The sequence below is a fragment of the Sebastes umbrosus genome, chromosome 9 (assembly GCF_015220745.1).
Source record: "Sebastes umbrosus isolate fSebUmb1 chromosome 9, fSebUmb1.pri, whole genome shotgun sequence".
In the NCBI taxonomy this organism is placed as follows: Eukaryota; Metazoa; Chordata; class Actinopteri; order Perciformes; family Sebastidae; genus Sebastes; species Sebastes umbrosus.
In genome coordinates this window covers 20,677,725-20,702,346 of record NC_051277.1, presented here as the reverse complement: position 1 = coordinate 20,702,346, position 24,622 = coordinate 20,677,725, and the positions used below count along the sequence as shown (strand labels likewise).

The 24,622-nt window shown below is 40.6% G+C and overlaps 1 protein-coding gene across 1 annotated transcript; it reads right to left on the bottom strand.

The window, feature by feature from the left end:
* Window positions 1-4,361: 4,361 nt before the first annotated feature.
* Window positions 4,362-18,922, bottom strand: LOC119493842 (BTB/POZ domain-containing protein KCTD16-like). The gene is made up of 2 exons (XM_037779319.1): window positions 16,764-18,922; window positions 4,362-5,598 (listed from the first exon to the last, which is right to left on the bottom strand). Exons 1-2 carry the CDS (start codon window positions 17,584-17,586, stop codon window positions 5,147-5,149), a joined length of 1,275 nt encoding a protein of 424 aa, XP_037635247.1. The 5' UTR covers window positions 17,587-18,922; the 3' UTR covers window positions 4,362-5,146.
* Between the last annotated feature and the right edge of the window lie 5,700 nt (window positions 18,923-24,622).

The following is a 24,622-nucleotide window of genomic DNA, read 5'->3' as shown; positions in this document are numbered from 1 at the left end:
GTGATGTTTTGGAAAAAATCTCCAACCACCAGAAATTAAAGGGACAGTTCACCCAAATTTAAAAAATATATATTTTCTCTCTTACCTGTTATCTAGCCATGAGATGTTTTGGCTTTACTTACCCAGGTTTTGCGATTTCCATCTCTGAGATGTCGGCCGCCACCTGCATTCAATGGATGCGAATGGAGTTGTGTTTGTGGTGCTCACAGTGATAGAAATCAATAACTCATATCTCTTTTCAGAAGTCGGTTCCTCGTTATCCTGAATAATCCACAAACCTGACAACAGTTGGAGGTCCAAAATAACCTGCATAAGAAATCTTTTCCGGAGAAACTAGGACACCATTTGTGGAAATAGATGTTTCTGTTGCATTTTTAAACATAATATTTAAGTGCTTTAAGCAACACAAAGAAAGACTTATTCACCTTCGTTGTATTGGTGAGTTGGGTGGCAGCACACAACTCAAAACCAGGACAGGTAAAACTAAAACTCATGCATGACTTAACACCACAGGTAAGTTAGTTAGTTTTTGTAGTTTGGATGAACCGTTCCTTTAAGTTTGGTTGTATTTTCCTGTACAGTAAAGAGTTTGGATTAGAGGACAGTATGGTAATGGTACTGTCAAATTAATTGTTTAAAAGCTAAAGGGAGGAATACGTCCATTAAGCGATCAGTAAACAAATGGGTGATGTGTTAAGCCTGTGTCGTATCCATATGTGTGTGTGTGTGTCTTCCTCTCTCCATATATTTGCATCAGGGAAGTCCCACCACGTAGGATATCGCTCCCAATTTTCTGCAGGGGGTGATGGTGATGACATTCACTGTGATTTTGTCATTTATTCCCCTGGACCCTTTTGTAATATGTTCCATTGGTATTTCCACACATTGGACTTGGCAGAATCAGGCCAGAGTAAGACCCCAAATGTACTCGGAGGCTGTAAATTGGCTCCTATTTCTCTAACAACGTCCCTGCAGGCTCCTCATGAAAGAGCACAAAGTATGTAGGTTTAGTGTAAGCACAGCTCACAGCACAATGTGGCTTAAAAAGGGAGAGTTTGACCCTGTTAACAGAAATAAAAGTCTATGCAATATGTCTTTAACAAATAAATAAATGGAGTGACACTAATGGGAAAACTGGGCCGCAGGGCTGTAATGCAAGAAGAAGACTAAACTATCTTCCCATTTATAAAAAAATAATAATTCATACAAGTATCTTCAGGGTAAACCAGTTTGAGTCACTGTAAGATTTTTAGTGAGCCAAAAGCATTTGCACATAATAGTTATCTGTCCTTTTTCATGAAAATAGTAGCATAGTCATGGGAATACCCTTTTTTGCCATCATGATGAGCAACTATGCAAATAACAAAGATGTGAACCTCGGGAGAAAGATCTTAAGTCTCACAGTTAGTTTCCATTCACTTCCTGAGATGTCAGTCATCTAAAATTAGATGAGTGAGCAGAAAAACATGTTGGCCTTGGATATTTATGGAGACGTGCTGCAGGCAACAAGACCTCTCCCAGTCATTATTCAGAAGAAAGAGATAAATTGCATGTTTCATCTTTCTATTCCAGATGTCAAGCTTACTGTAGCAGAAATTATCCTGCGCCTGCCTTGATGTATAGCTCCAGACATCTTCCACATTGTTACAATAACACCAGTTATCACCTTGGATTTATAGCATTACAACCAAAGTGAATTACAGACTCTTCCAAAGCTGGTATAATACAAATCTAATCCTTATATTAATTGTATGAAAAATGAAATCCTGTTTGCTTGGTTCCACATCATGCCTCTATTATTCCATGTGTGAATAACAGTCTTTTCTGGTCGCCTAATATCTGATAAGCAGGGTAATACTCCTACTCTCAGGCTTTGCAGTAATTTTCTAATACAAGGGCTGTAATCACGCTGTCAGACCTGTCTCATGCTAAAGAAAGCCGTTGTGGGAAATGCAAGGCCCGCAGGCAACCCTGCCGGATAATTGAGGGCGGTTAGCGGTGGCAGTGATGGTTTTTGATTGAAGATTTAATGTTACTTTGCATCCTAGAGGAGGATGTCGGTTATCGACCGTCTCTAAAGACTGTAAGGCCAGGGCCAGGATCTGAGGCTATTGATCTGTAAGGGAAGCAGAGTGGCAACGGCTGCGTTCAGGTAGTTCTGTGGGATAGGCCGGCAAGGTCACCTGGGCCAGGCCGGGTCAGGCCACGCCGTGACGTTGGGTATATTTGATATGCAAAAAACAGACATCATTGATTTTTCATTGGGGTATTAGGATTCAGATCGTGCTAAGTGCGAGGCGAAACGCCAACCAAAGCGGATCTGGTTTTCAAAGACGGGGAAAGGGGCATTGGATTTCAGACTGAGAGATTTCATGCTGTGTTCCTATTGAATGGAGGCTGAGAGGAAGAGATACGGGTCCGGGTGCAGAGTGGAGGAGAGGCCACTATATCCCTGACAAATTCATTATGTTACAGTCTCCTTCCAGGTTCTCGCTATTTTATTCTCTGCTGGAGTATTAAAAATCTAATGCCCGTTTTTACAAGTTTCTGGAAGTCCATTCACATCCTAACCCATATCTCTTCTTAGTTAAATAGCAGCTAAATAGAGACTTTAAAAGCTTTTTTTATTTTTTATACTGTAACATATGGGTTGCTGTCTTTTTTTGACCAGGATTATCATAGGTTTCAGTTTGCATTTATGCCTTATAGCTGACAAAGGTAGAGGGGCTTTGGGGGTATAGGCCTATGTCTTATAATCTGGTTATTGCCATATGCATTTCTGCACATGGAGCAAAATGTACCTCATAGCCTTAACAAAGCGTTCTGCTTTGAACTTGTGTTGGAGGACACTCACTGTCCCAAGAGAGAAGCAGTTCTTCATCTATCATCACACAGCCTGTTCTTTTTGGGTTGCAGCAATACGGTCCCCAAGCCTCGCTCCTTATGGATGCGACGCGGCGACACTGCAGAAATCTGTACGCTAAAAATAGTGCGCTCTATAAATGGTGCTTGTGATGCACAGCTATGGTTCTCTTCCTGTTTCCTTGAGATCCTCCCAAGAGGATGAGGCACACATCGAAATGTCAACAAGGAGGGATCTATTTCACTTCATCAATGAAGCCAGTTTTGTGTGGGGATGGCTGGTGATGGTGATGGTGGGTGCAACGCAAAGCAAGATGCTTTTGTTATCAGCCCAACACAGTGTCTGTAAATACAAATAAATCTCAAACCAAATAATTGTGATGACCTGCACAATCCTGTCACTTCCGAACAGAGAAACATGAGAATATATTGCTTTCACTTAAAGGGAATTTCCTGGTATTTTTCAACCTGGGTCTTGTTGTCATAATTGGGGCCATTTTGACTAATAGTTCTCCTCCGTTGTAGAGATTCAAAAGACACGACTCTAGCAAAACAACATATATCCGGATAAGCCTCCTAAAGCTTTCCAAATAACCTTTACAGAAATCATTTCAAATCTTAAAGGTGCTAAATGTGAGATTGGGAGCATTTCTATTGCCTCCACATGGCTCTCAACATGGCAACATCTGAGCCGCCAGGGTTATGTCTAGAAGGTACCACGAGTTGGGGAACTCTCGTGAGATGCTTAAGGTTAGGCATTTATATCGAAGAGTTAAGGTTAAGCATTGACCTCAAATGTTTAAGGTTATAGGTCGTTGGGTATAGTCTTTCGAGAGTTTTTGAAAGTTTTTGCCAGATTTCGCAATTTATGGATTACCTTTAAGACATGACCAGCCGGTGGCTCATAGCTAACGGTGCTAACAGTGCAGTGAAAACAACAGCAAAACTGCTGACAAAGCTAACAGTGTTAACCTCGGATGAACTGGAGGGTGAGTGCTATGCTTCTTCCGCCACTGCGCCGGCGGTCAGGACAGCGTTATCAGCTGTAACCGCCACATGAGCACAGTGCAGAGCGGCAGCCGTGAACTAACCAGTGGGGCACGCTCACGTGCACGAACATGCACCAAATGGTTAACTCCGTCTGTGAGGTTTTTTTTAATGTAACCTGTAACCCCACAAAACGTTATATTAGATGATAATTAAAAGCTCCTTGGCACCTATTGCTGGGTTAGGTTCGACAGTGAGCTAAGGAAACGTTTACAGGTTTGAGCAGATAAACACACAGTTTAATCCATTCCTTACTTTTTATTCCTCTCTTCAGAGTATCTGTTTCGTTGTGGTTGCTAAGCTGTGATTGGACAATCACCGTTCGGGTGATGGGTCTAGTGATTGGTCAGTTATGAGAATATAAGACCCAGGTTGTTGAAAAAAAAACTGGAATTTCCCATGTTCAATCTAAATATAGCCTGACGATCACAAGAAGGTCCACTAAGAATAAATACAATTTGAACCCATTTATTAGCTTTTTTGCACACTTACAATCAAGGATTAGTCAAATATCCATTGGCATTATATACTCTACCTACACAACATCATCTATCCAACACATAATGACAACATTGGACAAAAAGTTTTACAATGGCAAACAGATCTAGGCAGTGCTTTCCTCAGTTAAGTCAGCCCCCAGTCATAACACACCATTTTTACCCATCACACAAAACAGTGAATTTAAAGTTTGTTTGATATTGCATAATTATGCTAAGGGTGAAATGACATGCAGTGCCGATATCGAAGCCTACTATAAGTATATGTGTTATCAGTGGAGTAGTGATATTCCATTGCTAACTCACAGCACCATATGGGTACGTCCATTTTAAGAAACCAGCTATTGTGGGCAATTGCACATACAGTATGTGATAGGTTGATGGATTGAAACGATGTTGCCCCTGAGGTTGCTTTGTTGCTTCAACTAGTGGTATTAGCTGTTCGTACACCACCGGCTCTCTGAAGTGAGAACAGGGTTAGTGATGTAAGCCCCTACAGGAGTAACCTGATTTACAAATGTGCATATCATACACAACACTGTGCATACTTTACAAATCAATGACTCACACTGCCTTGTACTTTGTGTGCTCAGCTAGTCATGCTGGCGGGAAAGTGGCCATAGTTTTTTTTTCTAATACAGTATGTGCCATAGAGGGTGCATCGGGGTCTATTGCCTTTGCAGTTAATACTCTTCATTGATGGTGACATGATGCCACCATCTCTTTCTTCTTCTTCATATTTAGAGACGGTACTTTCTCAGGAGCTCCGATTGCCACATGTACTTCCTCTCCGGAAAGCGATCAGGAATCCTAATGCGCCGGAAGTCCTGGATGCATTTCTCCATCTCCTGCTCTGGAGTCATCTTATCCTTGTTGGCTTTCCTCTTCGCGGCCTCTCGGTCTCGGACCCCGAAAGTCCTCACGCGGAGCATGTCAGTCTTGCGGCGCATCTCTGCCTGCTGCAGCATGTGAACTGGTCCTTTGGGCATGGGACGGTCCAGCGTCTGGACATTGGGATGCCGGCTCACGGGGCCGCAGATCACGGTCCCTTGAGGGGAACTGGCCTCCGACTGGGTCTCAGAACAGGAAGTGGAGAGCTCGTTAAAGGAAGTGCCGCTCTCTCCTTCGCGTTCACTTTTGTGGCTCTTGCAGCAGCAGTCACAGTGAGAGGACAACCACCTTGAGGGTCCACCTAGAAAACAAACACATGTGTCACTTGTTTTGACCACAAGCAGTGCATTTTCTGTTGCGGCAAGACCATCTTCCATGCAGACACGCACTGTAAACTAATGTCCCAGCTGTCTGTATGGTGACAGATTCAAGCTGTAATCAAAAGAAACAGTTGCACTGATCAAGCAAATGCTGACAAATGCCTACACAGCAGTTTCAATGTCATACAAATATCTTTAAAAGAATATCAGATGAGTGTGTGTGGGGGTATTTAGGGGGGTACAGATGTAAGAACATGCAAGTTATTGGCTTTGACATTTAATTGCTGAATTTCAAAGAGCTTGTGGGCTGTGCATATTGCTTCCTCTGATAAGGAGAAGCCCCAGAGCTCAGCGCGGTTCAGCACGGCTCCCTAAAAGACCTTTCCCATTTCCCAAGGCAAAGCTTGTCTCAGAGCCAAAACAATTTGCTTTGCAGTCGCAGTTTCTTATTAGAACTGTAACCTGACTGCCTTGTATTAAGAAGGTGGTGTATTATTTTTGAGTCAAATAACTCGACAAGGTGCTTTCTACCTTTAGGGAGGCAACAAGGTAGAAAAAGCAGGTAAACACAAAGTATAATTCATCTTGGGTGGTAACAGAACTGGGTCAGTGTACAGTGGAGTGAATCGATGTTCTCCCAGGTGTCCTGACCGCCTGTCATGAAGTTTGGACAGGCAGTGAACCCGGTAGTTATGGAGTCAAAGGAGTGCCATAATAAAAATAAAAAATCTGTATAAGAATAAGAAAATAAATGTGGAAATATTAAGAGAAATAAGTAATAGAATAAATAAATAAATAAAAAATGTGGAAATACAAAGAGAAATAAATACAAGAATAAATACATGTGTAAATATAAAGACAACAAAATATAAAATTATAATTATAAGCATTTTCATTTATTATCACATGCATTTTTTCATTTATTCTGTTTATTTATATCTTTTTAGAAAATGTATATTAGTGTATTTTTTGCATTTAAATTACTGTGTTTTTATTATTATCTATTTTTATATAATGTAATTTTATTCCTTTACTTTAACTTATTCTTTTCCCTATTGCTTTTGCTATTCCTTGAAAAGTCAAGCTGTCAATCAACTGGCTAGGCTGAGTAGTCAATTCTTGCACACATATACATTCAATAAAGAATAAATTATATGCAAAAAATAAATATATATATCGTTTTAAAAATATATGAATAAATGTATACACTAATAAATGAACAAATAAATGTGAAAATAAATGAAAATGCTTAGAATTATTATTCATATTTAATTATTTGTCTTTATATTTCAACATTTATTTTCTCATTCTTTTACAAATTCATTCTTTTTTATGGCACTGGTAACAGAGGATTTTAGTAGTCTTCATTCTTCCTCTTGTACCTACTTCTTGTATCGTCTCACATCCTCCTACACATCTAATTATGAACCAGAAATACTGTGCTGTACTGCCTGCTGGCTTGTGAAGTTTTCAGGTAAAGACAGTAAACACTGCTGTCTTTCATTTCCAAAAATATACCTGAACTATGGTCTCAATTAGATGTACTAACAGGTAGAAATGTGCAGTGTTGAGAGCTGCCGTGCTCTATGTAATATAAACAACAGTGTATGAGAAATAAACCTGTGCACACAGACTCTAAAAACCTCTTAATGGCTTTTTCCAATGTGATGATGCAGACGCAACAGCAATGATATCTCAGAGGGAGCAATAATTTGTCCATTACCTCCTTCCAGTGCATGCACCAATTTATACTGAACAGAGTTCAAGGGGGATTTTAACCTCTCTGCGCGCACTGTAATAATGACCTTATCTCTAGTGCGATGATTGCATTGAGCTGATAGTGAGAGAGTCACTAACAGCTTTTTAATGGCTAATCCATGAGTAAAGGGGCCAATCAGCGCACCAATTTCCCCCCGCAGAAAATGAATCTAGCTGAATCCAGCCGGCGAGCAGCACCAGGCAAATGGATGCAGGCGCTTTAGCGAGGAGGAGGATCAAGAGGAGGGAGGCTGAGCATTGTTTCTAAATGGATGGATGCTGTAGTCCAGAGGGGCAACCCGTTTAGGAAACTAGCCAATACCCAATAATAGCATCATAAAATTTTCAGGCCATGCAGGAGAATGAATTGTATTAAAGCCACTGAGAAGCACCTGGGCTTGCATTTCGGTTTAGACAATAATTTAAGTGAAACGTGGACATGGACAAAACAAATCTGTCTCAGAACACAACCACAAACTGTGTGTTTTGGACAAAGCGGTGTAGTGTCAAGCTTTGATGTCCCCTTCAGAGCCAAGACAGGAAACGACTAAGAGCCTTGTCAGGAAACACAGTCTTTCTCGGGTACATTTAAACAAGTGTGTGTGTGTGTAAATCCGTTGGTATCTTTTCAGGGAAGCCACTGATTGCATTGTGTTTTTTCTCAGATCCATATAGCCTGTCTAAGAGATCATATTCCAACCACATTAAAAGACCGGGGCTGGTCCTGAGACTGTGTCTGCACTTCTCATAAATAACACAGAGAGAGGGAGTCGAGTTCGGCACAGAGGCATGCAGGCGTGTCACACGGGGTATCCTCAAACTCCCCTCTATCTCTAATGAAAGAACCAGGGATGTTTGTCCTCGTGCCTGAGAGAGACCAGAGTTTTATGGAAATTCAGCTGCCTTGATATTGGATTAAAATGACACGTTTTTACCCATTAAGAGGTTTTAAATGGCAGAAAAGTAGGACATGATGGGGGCTGAAAGCAGAGGGCTCTGACAAACTCAAATTCAAATGTCAGTGGCTTTCATGCCAGACGTGTGTGTTTGTTTTCATCTGAGCCTCTAATCTGACTCATCAAGGGTGTGTGATGGTTATTTCTTTAACGGCAGAGCAGCTCTGTGCTTCGGTCATGTAATCTGAGAGGCAAAAAAATAAATAAAGACGAACAAGAGAGACTCATCACTCAGCAATTTCATGTTGTTATTGCACACGACCAGGAGGCCATAATGCAATTTATTTCAGATTTGCACTCGAGTGACCCGAAGCTGTCTGCTTTTCAAATTTGAATCTCAGCCGTGACGTGAACTGTGCCCTCAATCTAAATCAATGAAAATAGGGTTTGAACACAAAGCGTCACTTTGCATCCAAGCTGTCAGAGTCAGACAGAAAACACACTTAACTTCTGAATTTCTGGAATAAACATGCTCGCTTTCTTTGCCCAAACACAAACAAATCCTGCGAGGCTGAGTGGTGTGAATCATCTTCAAATGCTTCAGTTGCTGCTTGGTTCTGGTGCAATTATATTCTCTGGCTAAGACTTCGGGCGTGAAACTACGGAGGCCCGGGAGGGCCATGGAGGGAGAAAAATCAATAAAAGTTGAAAAAAAAATAGATTGCAAGATCTCACAAAACTTTTTAATTTTGGGTCCCTATGACAGCTACAGTTGCTTGGAAAATAGCGATATCGGGCACTGAATTTGATGAGTTTGCTGTTTATCAGACTACAAATGAGACAAGAATTTGCTAGCTAGTGCACCCTGCGGTCCCTCTGCCCCACTCCCCGCTGCTAGAGACTTCTTCGCCAGGAGGAGAGCGGATGGCAGCTACGGAGATGGACCTTTAGTTAGTGGCTGTAGCAAAACAAAAATTGCCTGTCGCCTGCTGAGGCTACAGTGAACCCCTCGGTAGGCTACAGTACAATTGTATCCTCGCCGAGGGGTCCATTGTAGCTTCGATTAAGCACTATTGTCACCTTGCCTTGGTGCAACTGATGCCTTGGGGAAGCACAATTTTTTGGCTCCCCGAGGCAGAATTTTTCAGCTCGCTTAGTTTCTACAGCTGCTAACTGAAGGTCTGTCTCCGTAGCTATAGACCGTTCTCCTCCCAGTGAAGTAGTCTCCTAGCGGCGGGGAGTGAGGCGGAGAGACCGTGGGGTGTGCTAGCCAGCTTGTCTCATTTGTCTTGTCTTTGTGAGCGCTCCATTGTTATGGTTGTTTCCATGGTGCCGAACTAACCCGCACCTAACTTTTAAAAAGCCCTGATCAGCCCTGATTAGTTTGGTGAAAAAAGCTATATGTATTAGGAGTAATATTCTGTGGCAGGTTAAATATGCATATCCATGCAGCCAGTCAGGGAGTTAAGCTCATATGAGTGGAATCGCTCTGATCTTAAACACACTTTTTATTCTCCAGCTCACATATCCAGTCACAAATATTTTTTTACTCTGCTACTGCCTCAGGGGGAGTGTAGTTTACATGCTTGTTAGCTCACGAATTAGGCCAGCGTGTCCTTGCAGCAGAAAAAAGGCTTGTCTTGCAAAGGCAGTGACCGTCCTCACAGGGTGAGGGAAATCCATTTCACCAAGATTTGCTGCAAAAGTATCACTTCAGCAGTTTGTGTCAAGCCGAACTGATAAAGCCATCCTCTTGCCGGGTATAATAATGTCTGTAATATCTGCATACAATTGAATTTGTCAATATTAATTACCTCCACCCAGTCAGCTCTACTTTGCTGAAACAACCCTCAGCATCAGCCTGACAGGAAAGAGCTGGAGAGGAATAGTTGGAGTGACCCAACGAGCTTTACATGGTAATTCAAGGACACTCTTACTCTCTCATAGTCCCATTACTGCCCCGTCCCAAATTATCTGCTTTCCATGAGGAGAATGACAGCTTCGTTGGCTGATTGTTAATGACAGTGGGGTGCTGTCCCCTCCCAGAGTCAGAGGGTGGCTGCCCCGCTGAGTTTCTCCCTGACAGGGAGATGAACAAGCAACTCAGCCAGATTGAAACGTCTATATCAGCGTCTCCCCCGTGGGCCTGTCCCCTGACCCGGAGCCACACAACCTCCACTGCACAAGATGAAGCAAGATTAGACGGAGAGAAGGCGAGGAAGGTGTCCTGAGTATTCACCAAGCTCTTGTCATCACCTAAATGAAGCCCCGAGAGGTTGGAGGAAAGACGAGGGGCGATTCTGATCCCGCCCTGTCAAGTAGATGATACTCAAAGAGTGACATCTGAAGAAAGTGAACTCTAAAGCTCAAGCATTAGATCCTCTTTTCATTTCTTCATCACTGACTCAAAATTAATTGAGTCTTTGGGATGCATTATGTTCAGTAGACCCCCCCAAACATGCTTTTATTTGCTCTTTACAGGCCACCTTCAGGCACCGTCAGAGAGAGCAACGCTAAAACAGTCACTACCTTGCAAAAGTGACCTTTGCATACCAACACAGGGGATCCCCTGTCTTCAGAAAACTCTCAGCCCTGCCCACATTGTGAGCTCCACCATCCACATAGCCATTAAATGTCTCTGGAGGGATCATTAAGGTGTTGGGTGTCAGATGGTGAGAGCTGTTATACCTGTTCTCCAACAGCTACTGAATTAACTAGGTTCCAACTGTATCTGCTCTTGTAAAGGAACATACTGGAGGTTTTAAGTGTTTCATGTTTAGATTGATGGCTCACCTTTAATGCAGCCTCTGCTGGCAGTCTTTTCAATATAGGAAGAGCAAATTGCTTAATGTGGGTAATCCATCAAAGTCTATATTTAGACTTTTTTATTTGCATTATCATCATTTGGTAATGAAGTTACTAGCAGGGATTTTGAAAACTCTCCTTGTTGATGCGTTCAAGGACAATCCCAACATCTGTGATTTGTGAGTCAGCAGTCAAAAAAGTTGGAAAATCCAACCCAGAAGACAATCAATAAGCAACAACCACAGTGTGAGAGGGTTAGTGTATGCTTGTGACTGAAAGACTCATTATGACAGATTTTATGCATGTCCTATGTCTCTGCAAGTTCATTCAAAAACTAAAAGGGTTAGGGTTAAAACATACAGCAGTGATGTGAAGAATACTATTAGTAGTCAGTCAATGACCTAAAACATGAAAAACCACCAGCATGGTCCTTCAAAATTCAGTGCGTGAGCGATTTATTTCCAAAAATATATTTCCCTTTTGCATCTGCAGCTTCTCAATAAGCTCATATTTACTCCCAAGGTGAGCCGCCTTGTCTACTTGAACTGATGTAGTGCACAAGGTGCTGCAACCATTGTGAGAAATAATGGCACAAGCACACACCCCTGCACCTCACTCCTGACCATCGTCCTGCCTAGGTGCTCTTTAAGACGTATATGAGTTATTCATGGGAGCACCATCCATCTCTTGTAGGCACTGCCAATCCATCCACAGTCCAACCAGGCTCTTCTGGGAGTCCGCGGACGGCCCAATCTTTGCCTCCATTACACCCAAGCAATTGATTACTTCCCCCCCCCCCCGACTCTCTTCCCGGGCCGCATTGTGGCCATTGTTCAGGAGTCATTATGGTCACACATCATCTCGTTCACCGCCCAAATGAAGACTGCACAGTTATATTAACAGAGCACACCTAGCAAGTACAATCATTCTCCATCTTTACTGTACGTGTCTCCCATTTTGACAATGCACTTCTGCACAGGCCTTTTAGATGTGAAAGTGCCTGATGTTAGCAGCCCTACTGTTCAATGATGGTTTGCTCTGCCTCTGTGATGTGGAAGCAGTCATGTCAAAGCAGGTTATTGTGTCGATGACGACGGATAATTTTCATCGATGAATTGAGTCCTATTTTGAGATATGACTTGTATTTCAAATTGCCTTTAAAGTAGGTTAGCATTCATCTTTCTAAATTGCATCTCTATCCCGCATGGCTGGAGACACTGGAAATATTTTGGGATCACAGATTGCTTTTTAATTAGCCAACACTCTCCTCTTTCCCCAGAGATAATAAGCAATAAGGAGACTGGTCCCAAGAAACAATTGGGAGGTTAGAGTTGTTAATCATTACAGCAATAATGTTGTCACTGACAATCTAAAAAACGAAATGTCTCTATCATGTAAATCGACCGCCGTGCCTGCTTGACAAATAACCTGACAGGATCACCAGAAGCCCATTGCTGCCCATTAAAAAAGAAAAGAAAGGATGAGAAGTTAGTCACGATGAAAAAAATGCCCATGATAAATTCAAATTTGATTTACAAATTACATAATTCTTGATAAACTCATCAGAATATTGACTTTTCTTTTATCTAATCATTTTGATTTACTCTATCGTAGTTTTGAACTATCTCATACCTTTGACTTTTCATCTTTACCAGCCACGACAGCGTGTGGCTGATATTGTTTTCACCTTGTCAGTCTATGTCATCATGGCAAAATGTGATCCTGGAGACATATGCTGTAGCGGGAACTATCACTGAAGTGGTTTTGAGCACTTTGCCAGGTGTTAATATTTCTGTCTGTCTGTCTGTGGACTGATTTTATCCCCGCGATAGCGTCACAACTGTGCAAGATGCAGTCACAAAACTTTACGGGTGTGTAGCTGAGATCAAAATGAAGTCAAGGAGTCCGGAAGTATAGGGGGGTAAAAAACATAGACTGTATATAAGAAGCAGAAGTAGTCACCGTGACATCACCAATTGGTTTGCAGACTGCCGTTTGAGAATTGAGTTCGGCATTTTGGCCGTCGCCATCTTGATTTTTTCAACCAGAAGTGACACAAGAGGGTGGAGCTAAGTACAACCGAACGCTGAATTAGACATTTTTAGGCAACCAAAAGGTTATAATGAACTTTCATGAACTGAAAACACACTGTGAAAGGGTTAAAGTTCTAAGACACAAACACAGACAACGCTGTTGTAGCGACCTGTCAATCACAAGGTAGCCACGCCCTAAAGCATCCCCTGCTTTATGGTCTATTTTACTCTAAATGGGACCATAATTTACTAAATGAACATCATGCTGTATTGAAGAAGAATTGAAACTAGCGATTGAGACCATAAACTCATGTTTACAATGTTTACTGAGGTAATAAATCAAATATGAAGTAGGCTCATTTTCTCATAGACATCTATACAATCAGACTTCTTTTTGAAACCAGAGGAGTCGCCCCCTGCTGGCTGTTAGAGAGAATGCAAATGTAAGACACTTCAGCATTGGCTTCACTTTTCAGAAACCCCCCCTCTGACTTTTTATCTCATAAATTTGACTTTTTATTTATAATTTTGCCAATTATATCATAAGTGTGACTCACCACTTGCTTTCTTCTTTTTTAACATGACTAACTTCTCATCCATTTTTGGGCTTCCATACATATCCATACATATCAAACTAACTTCTATTCTCCGTCCCATTCACTTTCATGTGTGCTGGTTATCAGTTTTGATGTATTTCTCTCTGGCTCAGTTGTTTTTTCAAGGGTGAACCAGTCATACAAAGACATACACGTGAATTATTCATCATGGCATTCCGGATCAAAACCTCTTGTTCATGATGAATGCTCGGACACTGCGGCCACCTGGGGAGAGTGCCCTTTTCCTGCAAGAATCATTTGTTTTAAACCAACAACATATATCCTTCTGAGTTGGACTGGATGACAATAAGTGAGAGTAGAGGGTCTTAACTTTATGGGAGAATGAGTCCCATGACTGTTAGGACAGATGATGCCATGCAGTAAAATGATGAATATCTACTGTTGGCATTTTGGAGATTGGAGTCCACACTATTACTGAGAGTCAGTGGAGCTTGTAGAAAACAACTGAGGCATTTAGCAAGAAGAGCAACATGGATGATGCCAAGGAACTGACAGGCTGGAAGAAAGTCTCTCAATTTATTTACTGCGCCGGATTGCTCTTTTTACACTCTGAACAAACCCCGTTTCACTCCATATGAGCCTGTGATTGCGGGGGGGGGGGGTTAAAAGGAAAGCAGTGAAACGCTCTGCTGAAAACAACAATAGAGCACATCTGTTTTGTGCCAACCTCAAAGGTGCACTTGTCTACATGCGTTCGGACTACCTGCCCTAGGCCAGCCAGTGTCCCACATTCAGAATCAGGTTACAGTATTAGTTTGGAAAGTGGATGCGGGCCGCTGTGCTGCTGTGAAGCAAAGGCTCTCACGCATGTCTGCCTCTGAACTGTCTATCCATCATCCTGACTAGGCCTCTGTCTTCCAATGCTCGCTGTATATGTGTTTCCTTTCACCCTCACCTTGTCTCCTCTCTTTTAATGAAAACCCAGTCTCGCCCTCCTCTTCCGTGTCTCACCACCAAACATTTTCTTTCCCTCTCTGCTCCCTCACACCCGATGAACTTTCCTGTCTGATACTTACTTTAATCTATTTTTGCTCTCTCTTCTTTCTGCTTCAGTTCTTTCTCCCCATGGCCAGGTCTCATGCAACTTTTACTCCCACATCCCTCCCTCTCCCCTCCATCTGCTCGTATCTCTCTCTTCCTCACTTCCCCTCAGCTTGCTTCCTTAAACGCCCTCTCTTCCTCTCTATGTGCTTCCCTTACTCTGCATCTTCTTTCCTTCCAATGCTATACTTATTGCAGTTCCTCCCCTGTCTCATTACCTCCTCCTCGTCCACCTCCCACCACCTCTGTCTTTGTCCTAGGGGCAGTGACTGTTAATAGGGAAGGGGGTGAACACCTACACCATATGCTGTGCTCCAGAAAGTTGAATGACTCAGGAAAATCCTACCTGGCTGGCTGTTTGCGCAGGTCAAGGCAAACCTCTCTGTTATAATTAGACTGCATTGGTAAATCATTAGCAAACCATATGCCATGTCTTCCTCAGCCCACCCTCCTGCACCACCAACCTTGACCCACCAACTGGGTTTTCTTCAGCTTATCCAAAGGGAGCCATTCAATAATAATGAACAAAGTGATTTTTAACTGGCCATATGGCTCAACTCCTCTCTTCCCTCTGCAGAGAGAACCATATTTGCAGCTAATTAAGGCATTTTGCTGATGAACAAACTTTGTTTTTAAGTGAAAAAAAGCAAAGATAATTCAAGAATATTGCAGCAGCATTAATGTGAATTTTGTGCTGCCCACTGGTGCTATATTATTCATAACCCCATCAGAATTTCAGAGCTATAAGCCGCGTTTACGCATGACGCATGTGTACTTGAAGTGTAGCAGCATTGTGACTCAACTCCCCCGAGGCCCGTGGGCAAGTTTGCCTCTTAATCTCGGCCCCAAAACAGAAGTTTAAAGTCAGCCACTGCCAGGGATTGATTCAAGTAGGATGTGCTGTAACCCCACCATGCCTCCTGGTGGTGTGAGCTAACACACACCAGTTTCTGCAGAGCACCTCTCAAATCTAGAGAAACAAATTGCATGGGGTTTTCTTATGGAAAAGCTGTGTGGATAAACTTTTTAACACCGTTTAATAAAGGAAAACGCCCTGTCTGATCATCATGCAAATAATATACAAAGAAATTGTATTTTAATGTTAATCTGAAGAGCAAAACCTGACATTTAGCAAATTGGACAGCACAAAAACAGCTAATTCCAGTATAGAATATGCATTTTCTGCAAAATAAGTGATGGGACCTGTTGACTTTTTTGTATTAAATGAAAAAGAAATGTGCCCTGATATAAAATTGACCATTGCTTGAAGTGAATATTTAGTAAAATTGATAAATACAGCCCATGGACATGACATGTACCCCTAATTATAGAATCACTCCCCTATGGTTATATGGTGGAGGGAGGGGCACTTCGGTGTTTTTAACTTGGCTGTTTGCATTTTTTTTTTTTTTTTTTTTTTGCTCAAAGTCTTTTTATTGGTATTCTGAACAAAATCCAATTAATAAATTGTATAAACAAATTATACCTCCCCTCCCCCCACCCCCCATCCTTATAACAATATTACTGCACCATTAAATAGGCAGAGTTAATTTCATAAACAATTACATTTATACATATAAATGAATGAAATCTGATAGCAACATAAATGAAACATATACCATACAATAAATAAATAAATAAAAAGAATAAAAAAAAGGAAAGGACCAAAAAAAACCAGAAAAATATATAAATTAAAAAGAATAATAATAAATAAATAAAAGAATAATAATAAAGAAAGAATAAAAAAAGGAAAGGACCAACAAAATAAGTAAATTAAAAATAATAATAATAAATACATTTAAAAAAAAATTAAAAATTAAAAATAAAAAGAATAAAAAAAAGGAAAGGATAACAAAAACAGAAAAATAAGTCAATTCAAAATAATAATTAAAAAAAATATATTTAAAAAAAATGTGCATTTTAATTATTTCTGGAGGTCATCAGTTTATCTTTCATTACCTCAGAAAGCATAGAGTAGGAATAAATCTTCACTCACGGTAGAAGATGTACTGTGCGTAATTGGACCAAACCCTGTCATCCGCGTAATGACCGATGGAGGACGCAGTCAGGGACGAGTTGCAGGCCACGATGTGAAAGCCACTCTCTGACAGCATGTCAAAAGCTCTCTCCAGGTGCCTGAACTTCAGGTAAAACCTGCAGGTGTACCGATCCGGCGGTCTGTCCAAGTCCCTGTTATCACTCAGGGCGTCTCCAAACACCTCTTTGGCCAAGCAGATCCTGCTGCTGATGAAGATCCTCGGTAACTTTTTGGCCTTTGAGTCAATCTGACTTTCTCTACCTCCTCCTGTGCATGCTCCTCTGAAAGCCACCGTGATGTATCCGTACCTCCTGTCCAAGGAATAGGACTGGTAAAACCTCTGCTCGCTGCTCTGCGATGCATCGTCCAGATCACTGCAGCACAAGTCGTCTGGAAATAGTTTTGCATCCTCGGAAGACAAAAGTTTGGCCAAATCTGGCAGCTGGAAATATTCCGCCTCTCTTTTCAACCTGCCTTTCTCTGGGAAGTGGTCAGGTAGGACAACCTGCTTGTCTCTAAGATAATCCAACACATACCGAAACAGAAAGCCGTCTCTGTCTATGAAATACCGTCCTCTGAAGTCCCTGGACAAGTCATTTGAAGAGCCCTTCTTGTTGGAGAAAAGCTTCCCAAGTAGGGAATTTGGAAAGCTTGTCAAGGTGGCATGGCGCGTGTAATACACCTGTCCACCCACGTTCAGCTCAATAACATCCGATGGAGGGTTTTGCACAGAGCCTTGCTCTTTTGCAGGTTGCGTTTTGCAGTTTTCGCTCAGTGCCATGATTTTATTTTTTCAGATCTTGCACGAAGTCTCGATCACCAGAAGTTCAGGGTGTTGGGTGTAGCTGCATGGTGCTGATGCTCTCAGACTCTCAGAAGCATATAGTCTCGATACAAGCTCCAGTCCTCGCATCCAGTGTCTCATGACAAAACAAATCCCAAGGTGTGCCCTACAGTATATCCTTTAACCCCATGCGTAAATGTGCACGGTGCATCCGTTTTTATGAACAGAATCGATTATCATAATAACCAGTGAGCGCCTCATGTTACACACATCATCTGCTGCGATGATAAAACATTATTACTGTGACTTCAAAACAAAACGCAATCCTCACTTCACTCTTGAAATTCCCCACCATCCGAAAAAAAAGTAGGTTGAAGTTTTTCTGTGGAGAGGTTCACCGTTTTGCGTCCAGCTTCATGGTTCAATCAGTCCGAGATCAATTGAAGAATGTGCGCGCATCCCATATCATCCATGCTACTAGGAGCGTCGCTCCTGACAACTGGGATGCTGAGAGAGGAGGATGAGAGTGGTACTCTCCTGTGCGCACCCATCTCTCCAAACTGCTGAGTGCGGAAACGTTTGGTCCGGCAGAAGCTTTAAGATGTAGACTAATGTTGCTCCAAGCTGTGCAAGCCAGAGAGAGAGAGAGAGAGGGAGAGAGAGAGAGAGAGAGAGAATCGTCCCATGAAGTAATGTCTTACATCATCTTAAAGGAAAATGACATTTGCAGATCGACATGAAGCAGGCTGGTGTGGTTGCATCTGTGCAGTTTTTCATGATGCAGCTGGAGGAGAGGATTCAGGTCTAAATGCAGTTTTAACATCCAGCGATTTTAATCCCTTCTTCTGAGTCCTCACACAGGCTTTCACATTTACATTTAACGCTTTTAGCTGACGCGCTTATCCCCAGAGGCGGGTGAGGAGGTTATAGGTCCCATGCAGTGACTTGCTCAGAGACTCATCGGCAGTGACAGCTGAACGGAGCTGGTGATCTACCACTACTCTTTAACTCTATCCAACTGATGGCTCAAACATCAAATGAAATAAACCAAAATCAGTTGCACTCCTCTGCATCATGACTGAACCCCCAGGCAGTTAGTATCACTGCTTACAGCCAAGAACACTGTGACTGAATATGAAAATTGATCCCTTCCTCATCGATTTGACCGAGTCAAGTCCTATTTCAGGACCACGGGCAGATCTCAGCCCTCTCCAAGTCTCAGCTGCTCCATCTGCTCTCAAATAAACTGATAAAAGAGTCAATGCATTGGTTAATACCTCTTCATTTTACACAAGTATGTATTTTCGTTTCAAATATCTTTATTAGGAAGCATGTGCATGTCAGTGATACAGACTTCTGTGGGGTGTGTGTCATGCCTCATTTCTGATATATATCAACAAAAACAGACAATACTAGGAACTAAGGGCAAACAAAAATGGAGACAAGCAAATACAAAGAACATAAGAAGTTAAAGGAAAAAAAACAACAAATACACAAGGATGTATTTTGATGTAAAATGAACATAATGCATCAATATGAAGCCCATATAAAGTGCATGTTCTTTGCAGTTTTCCCAGCAATGTTCAGAATATGAACCCTCGTTACTGAGTCATTATTTCTGGATTATAGCAGGAGGACAGGGGTTTGGGACTTGTGTCAGAAAAACTGACTTTCATAGTAAGAGGTAAAGTTGAGGATTTGTATATGATGTGGAAACCTTTCATACATTTTATGAACGGCCTGACTGTAGATCCCTGTGATCAGAAAAGGATTGGTGCTACCACCGTCACTCCAAGGTAGCTTGTAATTTGTGTCATTGCATTGTACACTGATTTTTTTTTTAATTGATTATATGTATATGTGTTTTTGTATGTGTATATGTTGTGTGTGCGTATATGTGTATGTATGTATATATGTATACAGTATATATATGTATATATAAATAGATTTTATTTTATTTTATTGTTTTAAATTTTATTTTTTTTACTTGTGTATATTCTTTTTACTTATATATATATTTTTTGTATATAAAATGCTCCATCTGCTCTTAAATAAACTGATAAAAGAGTCAAACAATGCATTGGTTAATACCCAGCAATGTTCAGAAATATGAACCCTCGTTACTGAGTCATTATTTCTGGATTATAGCAGAAGGACAGGGGTTTGGGACTTGTGTATTATTGCTCAGGTCCTGCTCAGTGAATTTGTCATAGAGCCATCAGCATTACTGCACAGTGAAGCCAAGAACTGTCGGGTGGAAAATCCAGTTTGGAAGAAGTGAGATGCAAGGCTGTATTTAAGGCCTGACAATGTATGTCATCATCTTTATATGCTGTTTTATATAGGTCACAAGCTGGTGTTATGTATAGCAAAGGTCATATGTGCGTGCTTACCAGGAAATATGCATTCAAAGGTGTATGATGACCTGAATCTGGTAGACTTATGGACCTGTTTGTTTTATATATGAAGAATAAGGTCCCCTTGTGTCCAGTGCATCACATGCAGCACTGATCTGTGATTCACAATGTTTTCATGTTTGCTTTTCAGCTTGTTTGTTGTGTGTTTTTGAAGCCACGTTGTAATAAATCAGAGCCTGTACTTGCTGCAGCACTAAGAGAAGGCGTTGATGATGGGAGCGCACCCTTGACTCGTGGTTTTGAGGAGGCAGCGGTCACGCTTTACCCTGTTAATTCAGAGTATATTGTGCTAGAGAGGGGTTGCTAAGCAGCCACAGGGGACTGAGTGGGATTCAAACAGTGGGGATTTAGAGCTACAGTGAGCATACCACTGATCTCTTTTCCTGTGATGTGAGGTTTCGCTGCTTACATTATACATCATTTTGTCATGTTTTGAGGATTATGTGACCTTAACAGTGGAGTGCAGATAGGAAAAACTGTTTAATATCATGAGATGGTGACATATATAGATTATTATATGTTTTTTTTTTATTTGTTTAACATATTCATATAGATGTGAGTGTATCTCTGGTGTTGGACTTGTATAATAGAAGACTTGGAGTTCATTCCCTGTCCCCTGCTTGGGGATGGTTCTCTTCCCACATGTGCTATAAACCCTGTTTCTTATTCATCTCACTCATCCTCCCATTAGAGCCAATTTCCCAGCCTCCTGTCTTCACTTTATTTCTTATTCGTGCGCTATTCCCAGGTTAGATTCTATCTTTTGGAAAGGGTTGAGTTTCATGCAACTTCAGCATGAATAATGTAAGACAATATGGGTCCCAGCTGAGCGTGAAGTAAGGAAATCTGCATGTGCTCTAACATTAAAAGTGACAATTGACATTGGGTTGCCTGCACAAAATACCTCTGTTGAGTTGGAAATGGTTTAAAGCTTAACAATCGTACATGATTTATGATGAAATGTTCATTGATAAAAAAATACTTCTGGTGTCCAAACATTGTTCCCATGGTGTGCAAGCTTGCAAAAAAGCCAGTGAATTTGCTGTCTTAGAAAACCTTGTAATGCACCGTTGTGCAGCCTTGAAAGCAACAACTAATACAGGCCCAAACATCTCTGCAGAGTTATTATCCCCATGCGCGCAGTAATAGCCTGCCTTACCCTATTTCCTCTTCTACCAGGCACTTTTCAACCACTCATATTTCCAGATGAAAGAGGCAGAAGAGTGAACTTGCATGTCTTAAGAAACAAAATGTATTTTTCTGTTTTCAAGTTTAGGTTGAAAAACACTCTATAGCTCCCTTCTGTTTAAATAAAGACATTAGTTGCTTCATGCTATCTTTAAAAATGCACATATAGATGGTTTCTTTCCTAACAGTAAGGCGAGAAGGTCACCCATTACAGCTTACTGATTAATAATTATCCAATAGGGGTTTATCGTTTACTGATGGGGCCCTTTCAGTGACATTGAGTGTCCTTTTGAGCCTCTGGAGACAGTACAATAAGTAGACCAACTGGGAAATTGTAGTTTCATGATATTGGTTATTCAGTAGCAAACATAACAATAATTCCTTTAAGTCCAGGTTAGTTTTAAACATCACACTGCAGTCTAGATGGCATATTATTCCATGCTACTTATACCAATACACCAACAGCTGTTGTGTTGCATCCTGTCCGGGTCATGGCACTCAATAGGCCAGTGTAGCACGAAGTGAGCTTCAGTTTACTGTAGGATAAAACAAATAAATGCAAATAAACAGTAGTAGAAGTGTGAGCAGATCTGTAGCTATTGGCCACTTCTTTGGTATTTTTTCACAGGTATAAATAAATATAATAATAATAATAATATAAAAAAAAAACAACCTCAGTTCATCATGTGATCATCTTCACTACATTGTGGATGACTATGTCCATTCATAGTTTCTCTTGCTGTCTCAGCTTGCCTGTCTGTCTCAGAGGCTCCTAACAGCTGCAGGACAGTGGAGCCCCCACGGTGTGCAGCTGTGTGAACAATCATGTAAGAGGAGAAACATGCTGTTGTTTTTATGAGCACCATTTGTTCACTGCTAATGCACACTTTGCCTGGATTGCCTTTACACCTCATACTGTTATAGGCTACTTAGTTGTTTGGACTGTAGGCTCTCCCATTGGTACAGCCTTATATATAAGGTGATTCTGGGTCCGCTCCCACAATACTTAAGTATTTTTATTACGCAAACAAATTGTGGACAGAATTCACTGCGTTCAAAGGACCTCTTTGTGCTCTCTGTCCCAAAAGCTCGGACAAAAATTGGGGAAAGGGGTTTTGCATATTCTGCAACCTCAGCCTGGAATTTGCTCCAAAATTACCTAAAAATCAAGGAGCTGGTATCATTAAATATTATTAAATCTAAAATGAAGGCTTTAGAAGCAGACTCTATGGCATGTCAATGTTTTTAGCCCCCTTGTTGTACAGCTGACTCCCAGAAAAGTTCCTTTTTGTCCCCCCATTTTGTCTTTAGATAGTTCTCTTTTAATGCAAATTGTGTGCTTTTAGTGTTTGTGAATTGTATTTTATCTCTCTATTTGTGTCTGTGTCTGCAACTTTGTGTTCTTGCTGCTGACTGTCTTGGCCAGGTCTCACTTGGAAAAGAGGTTCTTAATCTCAATGGGACTAACCTGGGTAAATAAAGGTTAAATAAAAAATAAAATAAAAAAGTAAAACCTCTGTGTGAGACAGATAGCATTATGAAATTGCACTGGAATTGATATTCTGAGACCTAACTCTAGTCAATGGGTTAAAGAGATGTCTTCTAGTCTGGCATTAGAAAAACTGACTTTCATAGTAAGAGGTAAAGTTGAGGATTTGTATATGATGTGGAAACCTTTCATACAATTTATGAACGGCCTGACTGTAGATCCCTGTGATCGGATAAGGATTGGTGCTACCACCATCACTCCAAGTAGCTTGTAATTTGTATCATTGCTGGAGCAGGATGATTGTGAATAGTGAGATAGAATAGGATAATGAATGAATTGTACACTGATTTTTCTTTTATTGATTATATGTATATGTGTTTTTGTATGTGTATATGCTGTGTGTGCGTGTATGTGTATGTATGTATATATGTATGCAGTATATATATGTATATATAAATAGATTTTATTTTATTTGATTGTTTTCAATTTTATTTTTGTTACTTGTGTATATTCTTTTTACTTATATATATTTATATTGTATATAAAATGCTCCATCTGCTCTCAAATAAACTGATAAAAGAGTCAAACAATGCATTGGTTAATACCTCTTAATTTTACACAGGTATGTATTTTGATGTAAAATGAACATAATGCATCAATATGAGGCACATATAAAGTGCATGTTCCTTGCAGTTTTCCCAGCAATGTTCAGAAATATGAACCCTCGTTACTGAGTCATTATTTCTGGATTATAGCAGGAGAACAGGGGTTTGGAACTTATGTATTATTGCTCAGGTCCTGCTCAGTGAATTTGTCATAGAGCCATCAGCATTACTGCACAGTGAAGCCAAGAACTGTCGGGTGGAAAATCCAGTTTGGAAGAAGTGAGATGCAAGGCTGTATTTAAGGCATGACAATGCATGTCATCATCTCTATATGCTGTTTTATATAGGTCACAAGCTGGTGTTATGTATAGCAAAGGTCATATGTGGATGTTTACCTGGAAATATGCATTCAAAAGTGTGTGCTCACCTGAATCTGGTAGACTTATGGACCTGTTTGTTTTATATATGAAGAATAAGGTCCCCTTACGTCCAGTACATCACATGCAGCACTAACACTGATCTGTGATTCACAATGTATATAATAATAATAATAATATAATAATAATATGTTTTTCCTGTATCCATACTGGCTTCTTTTATATTAATATTAGATTTGTTAAGTTTCTTTGTGCCGAGAATGTTATTATTGGGGACGTTTGTGAATGTTTGTTCTGTTGTTTCAAAATGATAAAAAAAAAATATATATATAATATTGAAAAAAAGGGAACTCACAAAATAAGGAATATGGAGGATGTTTTTGAGAAGAGATGGAAACAGAAGGAAAAATATAGTTACATGGGTTAACAGGCATGCACATATACATATGCTTGGAGATGACCTGACGTGAAGGAGGATGTGTTTGCCCATGTAAATGATATTACTATATATTTGTTTTTTTGTTTTTTTTTAACTCTATTCTTTCTTTTTATCATTATTATTATTATTATTTATTATTTTTCTTAATTTTATTTCAATTTTGAATGTTGAAGTTGTTTTCTCTAGCGTACTTAATGAGTTTGTCTATAAGCTCATCTGCTTAAAAAATGGTTTATAAACTATTGTAATTACGAACTGTAAATTGCATATATGAAAACAACCTTGAAGAAAGGGAAAAAAGAAAGTATAAAAAAAAAAGAAAAAAAATTGCACTAGAATTATTTTTTTGCCAAGGAAATATGTGTGTGAATATGCATCGTAATGATTGCTTTTTTTTAATTTTAAATCCTCAAAGTGCTAAATGAGCGGCTCCAGCCTCATAACAAGTCGCAGTTGCCGGGCTGCCCAGCAGGCGGCGCTCCGTGTTGTAAACAGGTCATGGGGGTTGACTCAGACTC